The sequence below is a fragment of the Megalops cyprinoides genome, chromosome 17, assembly GCF_013368585.1.
Source record: "Megalops cyprinoides isolate fMegCyp1 chromosome 17, fMegCyp1.pri, whole genome shotgun sequence".
Taxonomy (NCBI): Eukaryota; Metazoa; Chordata; class Actinopteri; order Elopiformes; family Megalopidae; genus Megalops; species Megalops cyprinoides.
The window spans coordinates 18,750,242-18,764,196 of NC_050599.1; the positions used below are offsets into that span (position 1 = coordinate 18,750,242).

The 13,955-nt window shown below is 42.9% G+C and overlaps 1 protein-coding gene across 1 annotated transcript; it reads right to left on the reverse strand.

Annotated features, from left to right (window-relative positions):
- Positions 1-2,199: 2,199 nt before the first annotated feature.
- Positions 2,200-10,359, reverse strand: LOC118792404 (alpha-N-acetylgalactosaminidase-like). The gene is made up of 9 exons (XM_036550245.1): positions 10,309-10,359; positions 9,328-9,484; positions 8,523-8,663; positions 7,218-7,429; positions 6,422-6,516; positions 5,998-6,159; positions 4,843-5,040; positions 4,342-4,482; positions 2,200-2,912 (listed from the first exon to the last, which is right to left on the reverse strand). Exons 2-9 carry the CDS (start codon positions 9,480-9,482, stop codon positions 2,691-2,693), a joined length of 1,326 nt encoding a protein of 441 aa, XP_036406138.1. The 5' UTR covers positions 9,483-9,484; positions 10,309-10,359; the 3' UTR covers positions 2,200-2,690.
- Positions 10,360-13,955: the final 3,596 nt, after the last annotated feature.

A 13,955-nucleotide genomic window follows, 5' to 3' on the forward strand; every position in this document is an offset into this window, starting at 1 on the left:
GATGGAATTTATATTACTTTTCCTGAGATCTTTTTTTTTTCTAAAAATATATTACATTGCATTTTTTCCATTTCTGCCAGGGCCCAACTGAGTTTTTTTCTTTTTTTAACAGCAGGACCAAATTCTGCTTCAGCACTTATTCTGTGGGCAGCTGGAAAATCAGGTCACCTTCATAAAGAGGGAATTTCATTGCTTTATCTGAATGGGTGAGGCCAGAGCGGCACATTGTTATTGCCCTGCGGTTTTGTAGGAGACAAATAAGTGGGGAAAAGAAATCAAGAACTGCATCTGTTAAGGAGTACATCATAGCATGTCAAGAGGTCTGACCTGAAATGGATTATGAATGTCGTCTGCATACTTTTGCTTGGTTTTAAGTTCAGTTTGGAAATTAAGAGGTTTAGAATGTTTTGTAAATCAATCATAACCGCCATGCACAGTTCATGGGAAAATGTTACACATCAGTTAGAGCTTCGAATTGAACTAATGATGGATTCCCCTGTGGTCTTCATTGCCCTCTAGTGGTGAAAATGGAGTGTGTTGCATAAACTGCTCTAAATGGAATGCAGTCACAGGTCTCTGTAAATCCTCTGGTGTTATAAGATACACAGATAAAGAAGGGGGGGAAAGGTATGTATCCTGGTCAGGAGAAACACACATGAGCTGTAATGTTGTAAAACGTTAAACTAAAAGACATAGTGTGTTTCTGTGTTTGGAATACATTAGAGAAGATGGGTTCTAAATGTATCAAAGAAGATACCAATGTAAAGCACAATGTTCACTTTTTGTGGTTGAACCAAGCTTCACTAGTCTGCCTTTTGGTTCTTTATGTTCTTTTTGTTGCAATGAAAAGCTGTGTGCTTTTGCTTTGGTATTTTGTTTTGATTTTTGTGGCCAACACAAACCAGGGGCAAAGTCAAGAGACCCCCTGGGTAGCCATGAGGACAATGAATCACACTAACATGGTGGATGTTGCACAGTATTACTTACTTAAATATTTACTCATCTGCTTTTATTTCATGACAACCATTGCTTCAGAAATCAGTTTACAAGCCCACAAATTCTCCACAAGAGCAGCTTGACCAGAAAAGACACATCACACCATGTATTGCGGTGTACACTCAGAAACCCCCATACTTTCTGCTTGTCCATGATGCATTTGAATCACTGTATTCCCACAATGAAGAAGCAGTGACACATCTTTACACAATCTGAATGACCCCTTTCTACATTGCCCTCCTGCTCGTACCCCTCACATACTGAACCATCCCTGCTTCTGTCCCTCACGTACTACATCTTCCTATTCCAAAAACACCATGTCCTCGACTTAACACACACTGCATCCACTCTAGTCCCACTCCACAGTGCTTGCAGTACCTTGCCCAAGGGTGCAACAGCAGTGCCCCAGCAGGGAAGCAAACCAGCAACCTCTCAGTCACGAGCCCTGCTCCATTACCACCATGTTATACTGCCATCCATGCCGTTCTACCATGCCCTCTTACTCATACCCCTCACACACCGCACCATCCACATGTGCTGTGTCCTCCTACTCAACACACAGTATCTACTCTACTCCTTTTCTATAGTGCTTCCTCTACTGGCACAATGTTGATTCTGCCCCTTCCTCCATGTCTCAGGCACTAATCTGGAGTAGTATAAAGGAAGAAGGAAAAGAGTGTCGTGGCAGGTGTGTTAACTCAGTACCCCAGAGCTCAGAGGCCACGCAAGCGACTCCAGCCATCCTGAGGAGCAAAGGAGATCTGTGCAAGGGGATCAATGCCGCTGTGTCCTTATCCAGACCATCGTGTTTCTGGGTTGAGGTTACAGTGGGTGTATCATCAGCACTTAACCTCATTTTAGATGTACGTGTGTGCGTCACGCTGGGAGCTTTATGGTCAGCAGAGTGCCCTTTGTCCAAAGGTAAAAGTCCTGGAATTTTTCAGGAGGGATTTACGTGTGTGAAACTGAGACTCCGTGTGCTCAGAATGCGTGATGTAACAATGACAGCCGAGGTAAGAGGTAAACATGAATATGACAGAGAACGAGGACACGGGTGACAGAGTGAGGGTCAGTGACACAGTGAGGGAATAAGTAATATGGGAGGGTGCTGAGAGAGGGAGAGAGTGAACATGTATATCAAACTGGGTAAGCCTAAGTGTATGTCGGTAAAAGAAAAAATTCTTCACTCAAATTTGTGGGTTTAATAGACATTTTAATCACTTGCAAACATGATTTTCAGAGTAAAAAAAGTAAAACGCAGCAGTCATATAAAATAGGACATGATGACCCGTGGAAGTGGCACAGAGCTGACATTCAGGCTTTGTGAAAGCAGATGAAGTGGCCCCTCCCATCACGCCCTGTACTCCTGACCCCTAATTGGCTGGCCCTGTCCTGCACTCAGCCTGGCCATCCCACAGGATTCTTTGGATGAGATTCTTTCATTCATCACATCAATACTGTGCTATTCTGCTGTGGTCTTCCCTTTATCAAAGACGCCACAGTTTAACAGCAATAATTAAAAAGCACAAGAAAAAAATCACCCAACCATTTTTTTTCCAGCATATATCATCAGTCAGAAACCTGACACAGACCACCATCAGCATGGCCCCTGTTGATTGGCTGATTGTAAACATTAATTGACTGGCTTTCCCTGAGTGTCGGGGGACGGTAGCCCTGTCCTCTTACTGTTAGAGTCAAAGCAGAAAGGATGGTTTCGAGTCCTTCGAGTGGTGCAGCCGCGAGGACACCCGGTACTTTCGGCGGAAGTCGGGGTACTCGCCGCTGCCTTGCGACTGCTCCCAGGTTACCGCGGGTAAGATGTACCACATGACCACTCCAGAGGGGTTGATGGAGACGGTGAATGCTGTGGAGTCACTCAGTCCCGGCATCAGTTCCTCGGCAAAGACGTCATATACCTATAATAGGGGGAGGTAGAAAAAGTAAAGGAAGAAGGAGGACAGAGACGGGGGGACAGAGTAAGCCAGAAAGGAGGGAGGTGGGGAGAGTAAGGGACAGGTTGGGTAGGAGATTGGGAAAAGAGGATGAGTGACTTCAAGCATGCACTGGAAAGACTCATATGACTTCTGGCTGTTATGATGTAATGCATTGCTGAATGTTCTAAATATTCTAGTGATTTATGGTAGCTTCGTGATGGAATTTGGCCATGCTGTCTACAAACAGCTGTGGCTGCCATGTCTTCAATGAATAAAGCCTATAAGCTTCTCCCAGTTGCCTCAAAACTCCAACCAAACTGGGCCTGAATATCAAAAGTCACAACATTTCAGCGGTTCTGCTAGCTGTTGCTGCAAAACAATTGCCTTAACTCCAACACAAAATCAAAATATTTCAAAACAAGTCAAAACAAGTCCCTAAATTCAGTTTATAATTTTAGCCAGCTAAACTGCAGTATGAAATGCATTGTCTTGGTTATTAATGGATGATTTCAAATTTGCAATGAACTTTTATTTTTCCAGTTACTTAGCTACCCTGAGTACCCTGAGGTAATTAGATATGCAAAAGAGTGGCACTGCTGAACACAGACAAACTAATGTAATGAAAATGTTTTTTTTAGGTCAGAGGCATGATAGAATTAATGGTGATTTTTAGATGAGAAGAAAAATTTTGCTGGAGCCAAGAAGCATCGTTGGAGATTGGGTGAAGCTCGAGTGGAATCTGTTGAGGACTACACAGTCCTCAACAGAAATCATGGGGGGCAGGAGGGGGCAAAATGTATCAAAGCAGTTTTAGCCATGGAACATTTGAAACATTTGAAGCCGTGGAAACAATTTTTGACTCACCACACTTCTTTAAAGTACTCCAGCCCTACATGTCAGCAAGGCTTCAGTTAAAGGTACATGGAACCAGCATTGATAGGAACTGCTGACATTGCAAGAAGCTTTGCGTGACTCAGAGCTGGCAGGGGAAACCCAGACCAGGTGCGAAAGAGAGATAACAAGGAAACACAACTGCTACGATAAATAAAACAAAGACAAGGATGCAGAGGTAAAACAGGAGTGAATTCTGTAAAGTCCAAGGCAATGACCTGAAGGGTGTGCAAATCAACCCACTCGCACTGCATTTCCATGAAAACCAGCTCACCAGAGTCACGCTTGCTGTGAATATGCGTCAAATTTGGTGCCAGCATTTAGCTGGAATTTTGTCTTCAGCAATTTTTCTTCATAGAGATGGCAGGAAAATTCAAGCCTTTGCGGGGAGCCTTGTGCATTGGTGTGCTACAACCAGTGTCACGTAGACTGGACAAATTAGCCACTCATGTCATGACACAGGCTGTAACAACAGCTAAAACCTGTAAGAAACTGGACCGTAAGAAGCAAGCAGACAGACCTTGTAGCTGCCAGCCGTGTAGTTGAGCTTCCCCAGAGATGTTGTATACCGATACGGCATATCAGTCCGCCGGCTGAAGAACACCAGCGCACTGGCTGAGTTTGACAGGGGGCGCCAGAACACCTCAATACCACTCTTCTCCTGAAAAAAGAAAGGGCAAGAGAGGGAGAGAAAGAAGGACTCATGTTAGTGAGTATGTATGATGTATGGTAATATACTTGGCTTCTGTTGCCTAGTCAGATTGCACGAGTTAACTTGTGGTAGGGCTTGAATGGTGTTATGCTCACACTCACTAGTCTGGGAGTGTTGTTAGCCTGGTCGGACAGTTTTGCTCATTTAACTTGACTGGATACACTTTTGTTCTAACCCTAACCACCTTCCTAACCCTATTTTCCTGTCATCTGTTAAATGCATGTAATGTAACGTTAATGTGGCCGGTGTATTTTCTAAGTTTTAAACGAATCCACCTTGGAACGGAGCGTATTTTTTGGCACAAGTTACCTTCAGCAGGCGTCTGCCCTGGATGCCCAAAGGGTCCTGGTTGATAGCGATGACAGCCTTGTTTTGTAGGATGGTCCTTGCCTGGCTGTTCAGGGTTCGCAGGTCGTTGGACATGAAGAGCGGCGCCGCCATGATCGCCCAGAGAGCCATCTGAGAGCGTGACTGGTCCAGACTGAGGCTGAAGTCTCCAATGATCAGCTGAGGAAAAAAAAACAACTCCATTGTCAATGAAGCTAATGAGAAAACAAAAACAAAAAGCAAGTTACCTGTTGTCTAGAATTCTATAAATCTGTAATTTTGGTTGACTACTAATGACAACAATTAATCCATGCTTTTTATCTCTCTGTGCCACAACTACTATTAAATTGTGCGTTTGCAGGGGGAGAAAAGCTCTAAGGCCCCTGAAAACATTATGTGGGATTTACTAACGAGGTGCCATGAAATGGGATTATTCTTCTGTGATGATGTCACCAGTATTTTATACCATGAATATGAAATTATTTTAATTCATACCTATTACCAGGATGAACACATTGTGAAATTTATGAAATTGTGACCATGCACAAATCATACATTAATAAACTTATGTTGATGTCATGTCTGTGTCCTAATGTGATGAAAAAATTCTCAGTTGGGAAAAACCTGTTCTTTTTTATATGGGCTTATATTTCTCCACTCACACTAATGAATATCTCTGACTGGCAGTAAAGCATCTTACATCATTGGCTGAAAGAGGAAGTCTGGGTTCTAGACTTACACGACTCCGCTTGGAATGCTCAGCTGTGCATGTATGTTCATGATACGCAACATGAAACATATCATATTTTATTTTTCTACCGGAGTTCTCCTATAAATGTTTAAGTCTCCCATCACATTGATACATTACAGGAAATATGAATTGCTGTCATTGTTTCCCTGTATTTCAGCTATCATGTGAACACTGGACTTTACTCACACACCTGAGCACTGATACAGATGAAGATTTAGAGACAGTAATAATGAAAAGAGAAAAGACAGATGAAGAGGTAGCCAACAATGTAGAGAGACTGATAAACAGATAGGAGAGAAGACAGACAGACAGACAGATTCAGAACGACAAAGAAAGCCAGGCTGAATTAGAAATAGATGTGAAGGTGAAAGATCACACAGACGGACCATGTCAGGGTCATTCCAGCGACCGGGGCCGGCAGCGGGTTGTAGGATGTCCTGATTGGCTGAGAACCAGTCCACAATGTTTAATATGCTATCCCATGAGTCCTGGATATCACCATAGTTGCGCCACAAGTTGCAGATTTCCCCCAGTTGTGTGTAGTTCACCTGGAGAGAGAGTGAGGCACAGTCAGGTAAGCAGCCTGTCTGAGCAAGTGTTTCCTTCTCTGTGTGTGTGAGAGAGAGTAAGAGGTGAGGGGTCATTAAGAGGGAGATGTGAGATCATTAAGACGGAAAGATGGAAAGAATGTGGCATCATTAAGTGTTAGAGGTAAAAGATATGATAATGAACCATAATCCATAATGTGTATAATATGTGCCATTGTTATATTGAGGATTCATTCCTGATCTTTGTATCAATGATGCTTACCTTAGGAGGGAGCCCTCCCTGATAGGCAGGCCAACTGCAGGAGTAGCCAATGGGACGACCTGTTGCATTTAGAGCCTTTGACATGAGTGGGTAGCCTATCGGGAAGAGACACAGAAACAGCTGTCAGATAGTGACATGAGCATCACGTGTAAAGAAGTCATGCCACAGTCCAAAGAAGTGCTCCAACCACTCCCTCCGCTTCCCCCTCATCTTGCTTTCCTCTCCCCCATCCTCTTTTTCTTTTTCTCCTCACCCCTCACTCCTCTTTTCCCTTCCTCTATGTTGTTCCCTCTCTCCCCTTCCCTTTCACTCCACAGCACTGCTTGTTCTGTGGACACAGTCTGATGCAGTCTATGACAGTGAAGGTGACATTGTGTAGCTGCTCTTAGAGCTCTTAAGGGCTGTAATGTAATCCACATTGCAATAGTGTGAGCAGGAATATGGAGGGGTGATTACAGTGCCGCCTTTGGACTCGAAGGTCATGAGTTTGAAACCCATAAAACTGTTATTGTTCCCTTAAGCAAGTCCTGTTACTTCAACGTCTCCAGTAAAAAATCCAGCTGTATAAATATTTACAGAATACGTAAGCTGGTAAACTGCCTACGAGGCAAATGGAAAACAGTAGTCTATGAAGAATACAAAGTACACAAAACTGCATTGCAGAGGATAAAAAAATAAGACAATCGATATTGTTTAATCTTTGTTTACAGAGCATATCCCACCCTTTCTCCTTCTTTCCTCCCAACCCTCCTCTATCCCTATCTCCCACCATCTTCCTCTTCCTCTTCCTCCTCACCCTGCTCCTGGTATGTGGCATTGGAGTAGCAGCCGTCCAGCTTCAGCATGTCCACGCCCCAGTCCGCGAAGGTCTGTGCGTCTGTCTGGATCTTGTCTAGCGTGGTGCCAGGGTAGCCCATGCAGGTGTGGGTGCCCAGGTCCCCGTAGATGCCCAGCTTCAGCCCGCGGTCGTGGATGTAACGCGCCAGCTTGGGGATTCCCCCGGGGAACCTGAGAAAAGAGGCCGCACACCTCAGGATAGGAATGGAACTGGGCAAACTCTGACCCTAACCTTAGCCCAAACTGACCTTGGCCATGACCCGCTGGCTACACTAAGCTACTTGGCGTGCTGGACTCCAAACCACATTCAAATTTTTATTAATTTCCTGTTCTTGCTATTGTTTTTCTGAAAAAATAAATAAACAAACACAGGGATCGCAACCAACCTTGTGGGCACTTCCGTACTACAATTCCTCAGAATTATTGACAAACTGATTCAATCCACAGACCTGGCTATGTTAATGCATAACCAGTTTAGTCAGACAACAATCTGCACCAAGCTCATGATTACTCCAGAAGGGCCAGCAACCTGATTTGACTAAACTGAACTGAGCTGAAGCAGTGGGGATTTTTTTTTTCTGTTTTCAATATCTAAATCAACCCAAGTGCAGAACCTTACCAGGGAGGCATTAAGATTAGTTGATGCAAAGTTCCATTATGAATGGAAGGAAATGAAACTGAAAAACACCAGCCCTGGTCTCAGTTCTATAAATTAAAAAGTTTGAAACAGCTGTTTTAGAAAAGAGGATGTAACTCCTGAATGGTTTGCTCTAAAATAGTTCTGATTTCAACGGTTCACAGAAGGAAATGGACCAATTGCTTGGACCATTGCTGTTTATAGCTATATTATTAATATTATTATTATTATTATTATTATTATTACTATTACTATTACTATTATTATTTATTCATACTTCAAGAGTCCCCAGTCGTACTCATACATCCCATGATATCCAGGCAGCACCATTTGCCTATCACAAAGATTCCAACAAATCAAAGCTCAGAGACTTTGCACGGATGTGCCCTTTATCACAACTAATTCCTCTTCACTTATCCTACCATATTGGATATTTCCACCACAACATCTTCTTAAGAACTGCTGCTCCAATGGCCATGAAACTTTGCACAAACTGGACTCTCAGACATGAAATTTGGCAAGTAGAGACTATGAGCAAGAAGCATAATGCCAAATGGTTGCATGTTGTGACTTGATAACACTTCTTCATTTACTAAATACTTTTTGGTTTATTAGGATCAGCATTACCTGTGTGGATCTGGCTGCAGTCTGCCGTTGCTGTCACGCTCCATGGAGGCCCAGCAGTCGTCGATGTTGATGTAAACGTATCCCAGCTCCTTCCAGCCATCCTCTGCCAACCTGTCCGCCATGTCTCTGAAGAGCGCCTCACTGTGGAAGTCACAGCGAGGTTACTACCCCCACCCCCATATGGGCTACACTGGAAGTAAATGTAAACTGCTGTAAAGCTTTAAATATCTTTTTGAAAGGTAACATAACATAATGTGCAAAATTTATTTGAGCAGTATATCTAGATGGGTAATAATACAATTCTGTCATAATAAAAGCAGTCTTTACAATGTTACGCTGTTGTTTGTCAGAGTCATGTATGAATATGTACAGAGCATAACATTGCAATTATTGTCCCAGCCCTGATTTGAGTAGGATGACATTAATTACATTACATTAATGCCATTTAGCAGATACTCTTATCCAGAGAAACATACATGGGTTACAAATTTTACATGTTATATTGTACAGCTACATGTCCATTTATACAGCTGGATATTTATTGAAGCAATTTTGAGTTAAGTGCCTTACTCAAGGATACAGCAGCAGCACCCCAGCAGGGAACCAAACCAGCAACCTTTCGGTTATGAGCCCTACTCCTTACCACTATGCTACACTGCCACCCGAAGGCAGGCCTATTACAGGCAGAAATGCCATTACATCGCCATAGTGAGAGGGACAGAGCCCAGGAACGCTCTCCTTTCACTCTTTACCTGGCTCAGCTCTTCCCTCTCTGCATAGTACTTCTCTCCTGCCCTCTGTTTACCTGATGCAGTTCTTTGGATCATCCTCACAATCAATGTCGCAGCGAAACCTTTCCCACGCCAACCAGCCCATGGGAGGGGTCCTCATCAGACCATTGTCCAAAGCAGTGGCGACCGCAGAGAGCGCCAGTACAAAAATCACCGGCAACGACCCCATTCCTGTTGGAAAACAACAGGGAGAAATCAGGAAGTCTAACTGTAGCATACCTCAGACCCATCGCACTCCTCACCGCGATGTGCATTCCTGCCTGTCACCTGACTGTGCCTTACTCTTGGAAAACACACGTATTCGTGTTTAAATAAGGAGTTGTGGTTTGAAGCTGTCAGGTGACACTTGCTGCAAAGTGACACACCTTCACAAAAGCAGTTTGGCCTCAAACACCTTTAGATCTTTGGGTCTGTTATACCAGTGTTGAGTCATCTGAATAGCACATGACTATACACAGGAGCGGCAACCTGTAGAACAGGAGGTGTTTGAGACAGGAGGTAAAGCAGAAAAAGGTTCACGAGGAAGTGTATATACAGCACACACATACAATGGGTACTGTGAAAACATCATATAATCAATAATACGTCCTTGGAGAGTCCTTCCTTTCAGACACAACAGTGTGATAGAACAGTTTGCTGTGACTCATGTAATCACTATGCTGAAATGAAGAAATAACTGAGTGAGGGTGTGAATAAACTAATGTAAACCAGACAAATGAGACAGTCTCCAATAAAAAGTAATTGGAAATTATGTAGTACTCTATTACTACACTAATGCTACTGCACAACTATTACACTTAAAACACAACATGCATGCAAATTTAGCTCTGCCCTACACTCAACTACTACAACAAAACATAACAACATCACTGGGACCATCACTATCAAGCAAAGTCACTAGACTCACTCAGGTCAGCAGAATTTAACAGTAATGTCTAGTTAATGACAGACATGTAGCATGTGGGAAAAGAGCCTGCTGAATGTTATTACAGTACCTGCCGTGTGCCTTGCTCCCTGTGCCTTCCTGGTTCACTACTGCACACCCGCCTCTGTTCACAGTGAGCAGGAAGGGATCTGTCATATGACCTGCACTGGGTCATGTGACCACGATCATGTGAGTCTCGCAGTGTCAACAACCTCAGGGGGAGGGGGAGGAGGGGCCAACCGAATTATTGGCCTACACACTGTTAGAGCAAATCAACACAATTCTGTAATGGTTGTTTGATTTTATTAAGCGGATGGTCTGACTGAAGATCAAAAGTTGTTTTGTGAGTAAAATATCAGCCAGGAAAGTTATTGCTTGGACCGCTTTATAATTATCAGAGAAAGATCCAGTCATGATTCACAGTGCTAGTGATGCACTAGTGGAGCAATGAATTCTTGTTGGTTTAAAGGTGATGGTTTTACCCAGAATTCAAGTGCATAAACGAATAAGGTCACTGAACCTGGAGCTTGTTAGGGTTTATTCTCATCTGGCAACTTTGTTATTGAGGGAAGTTTGTTTAAACTGTGTTGCTGTAATTTTGTTGGCATGGTCCAGGCTGGTGTCTCTGCTAGTTTTCTTGGTACTTTCATGCACCTGGGTTTTTTATTTCATTTTTAGTTGGTCTGGCAGCCAGAATAAGTCGGCTTCAAGCATTACACCATCAAATAAAATCTCACCATGAATTTCAAATTAGTCTAACGTGTGTAACATTTTTATAAGCAACCTCAAGATATTATGTTCTTCTGTAACAACCATATGTTGCATTACGGGCATCAGCAAAACAGGTCAATGTGTTTATCATGTGAAGGTGTACACCCATGTAAACACATACAATAAAACTTCAGCTCTATGAAACTGAAGCTTTTTTCATTTCTGATTTCTGAATTTTAGGATGGTAGCTTATTGTGTCCATGGACAGAATCCTCTGAAATCTGTGTACATATTTAGCCGCTTGTCATTTAAAGCTGTGATTTTTAAAAATGTTGTTTCCAGTCTTGTTAAGGTTATTTATTGAGCCACTTTTGAAACATTCTGGCTATTTCACAGTTTTTTCAAATGGACTTTTTGGTTATTGGAATTAGACAGACACATTAAACTTTAAACAATCACACAATGTCATACTAACAATCCCAGCTCAGTTTCAAAGGTTTTATTTCTCTCCAAAAGTGTGGAAAGTCCAGATGGCTGGGAATTCCTCATTTAATGGATACTAGAATTCAGCTTGCCACTTCTCCAGTACGCTGCTATATTGCTTAACAAAACACACACTGCAATTTGACATGCTAATTTATCCAGTAAGTAGCAGTTATTCAGATAGAAGAAAAAGAATATGACCCTAGCCTCTACATACTGGTCCGAGAGCTAAAGTAAGCTATAGGCCTAATGGATACTCAGAATCAGTTGCCATCAACATTGTTTTAGTGTACTTAATTTTAGGAAACTAGCTGCATACCGTTCTACAAATCTGGTGCATTTTTCACCATGGACATTGTTAGCTTTCTGACTGTCTTGCCAACAAAGAGTGTGTATGTGTGTGTGTGTACATATGTATGCTTGCTTTTGTGTATGAGGGCACTGGTGGTGCTGAGAGTAACTGAAATGTGTCATGGTAGTAATGTATTCCTGTATTGCACACTCATGGTGTGAGCTGTATGGTGTGGTGTTTGTGTTTCTCCACAGGGTGGCACTGCTGTACCAGAGATACCAGAGAGTAGCAGCTTCAACAACTCTGTGTGTGTGTGTGTGTGTGTGTGTGTGTGTGTGTGTGTGTGTGTGTGTGTGTGTGTGTGTGTGTGTGTGTGTGTGTGTGTGTATGTGTGGGTGTGTGTGTGTGTGTGTGTGTGTGTATGTGTGGGTGTGTGTGCGTGTTTGTTTGTGTGTGAATATTTGTACAGGACTGGGCTATCCTTCACCCAAAATATCCAAAGAACCTGAGGGTTGCCCACCCTACACACACACACACACACACACACACACACACACACACTCAGGAAAACCATGCATCCCTACTACATCCAACCCTGACTATTTCAAATGAAAAATTGGACTTGCTGACTGCTGCTCGTTTAGTCAGCTCATTCTCACTAGTTTCGTGTGTATGGCTTGGTATTGGTCCCAAGGAGTCCAGTTCATTTAGCCATCATTTGCCCCCCCCCCCCCCCCCCCCCCCTCACTCTCTCTCTTTCTCTCTCTCTCTCTCTCTTTCTCTCACTCACTCACTCACTCTTTCCCTCTCTTCCCGTTTTGGAGCCACAATGCAGCCAGTAGAAATATTTGGTGAATACCTTATCAGTGTGAGAGAGGAGGGGGCGTACAGGGCACCCTAGTTCTCCCAGCCTGTCTCCACCATGCAGAACACCCATTCGTCATGGCAACACTGTGGCCTGTCATTCAGGAATGCACGCCTTCCCCAGCCTTATTTACACACTGCAAAACTGGACTCCACTGTCCCCCCCCCCCCCCCCCCTTTAGACCATCTGATCTCCTCATCTCTGCCCTTCCTGCTATGCTTCTTCTTTCCTCTTCCTACTCTCCATCCCAATCTCCTCTCTGTCCTCTCTCCACCTCCCCTCCCTCCCTCTTTCCTTTATCAACCCACTTCTTCCATCTTCTGCATTATTACAAAACCCTTATGTCCGTCTCCCAACTCCTCACCGTGTTCTGGTTTAGCTTTTTCCACAGTTCTGAATGAAAGGGTTTGGATTGTTTAACAGTAATGCTCACTCTTAAATATACTATACGAGTGAGTATACTTCATAGAAATACTTCTTATATCTTTAGCAGTGCTTGTCTGGGACTGGCGACTTGTTATCTGTTAACATTACTGGTCCTATACTGATGTGCATTATTTTTTGCTCAGCTGGTCTGATACATTCCTCTGAATGCTATGACATATAACATGAATCACCTACATATTTTTAAATTGTTTGGGACAGCAGTTGTCTAATGGGCAGGGAGGGGGTTTCTAGGTGCATAGCTGACTGTGGTCATAATGTTCCAGACCATAGACATACATAAAGATAGTATTGACCAAAGTAACATGTGCTGTATGCACTGTTTCATGTGGGGAGTTTTGACTTATCTGATAAAGCAGAGCAAACAAAACTAGAAATACCTGCCCTGAAGCTGATACTTGTGATACTTAAAAAAATATATATATATATTGACCCAGTCATACATGAAAGCTTGTATTTGACAAGTATCGTATTTTAGGCTGCAAAATAAAAATGGCTTGCAGGAAACAGCCACGTCCAAAAAATGAAATATATAAAAATCTATCATCACACAAAAACCTTTCTAAACACTCTCCTGTTTTGCAACTGATTTTAAGTATTTATGTTTAATGAATGACATTGAAAAGGACATCTCCTACTAAAATGTGAGGCTTGTAAATTCACCAGCTTCCTCCAGAATAAATGTCAATTATATAGTTTTGAAATTGGCTGCTTTTCGCCTAATTTCTACATCATTGGGTCATATGTTAATCTTGAAAAATAAATAATAATGTTAAAATCACACTCGAAATAAAAAAACGCTACTCAGAAGTTTTCATTATTAACGGGGTGGGGGGTAGTGGGTGGGGGCAAATGTCTATTCAAGCCCTTCCGGCGCTAGGACCCCGTTGCTGCGTATTGTTATGTGGTTACCAGCTTCACA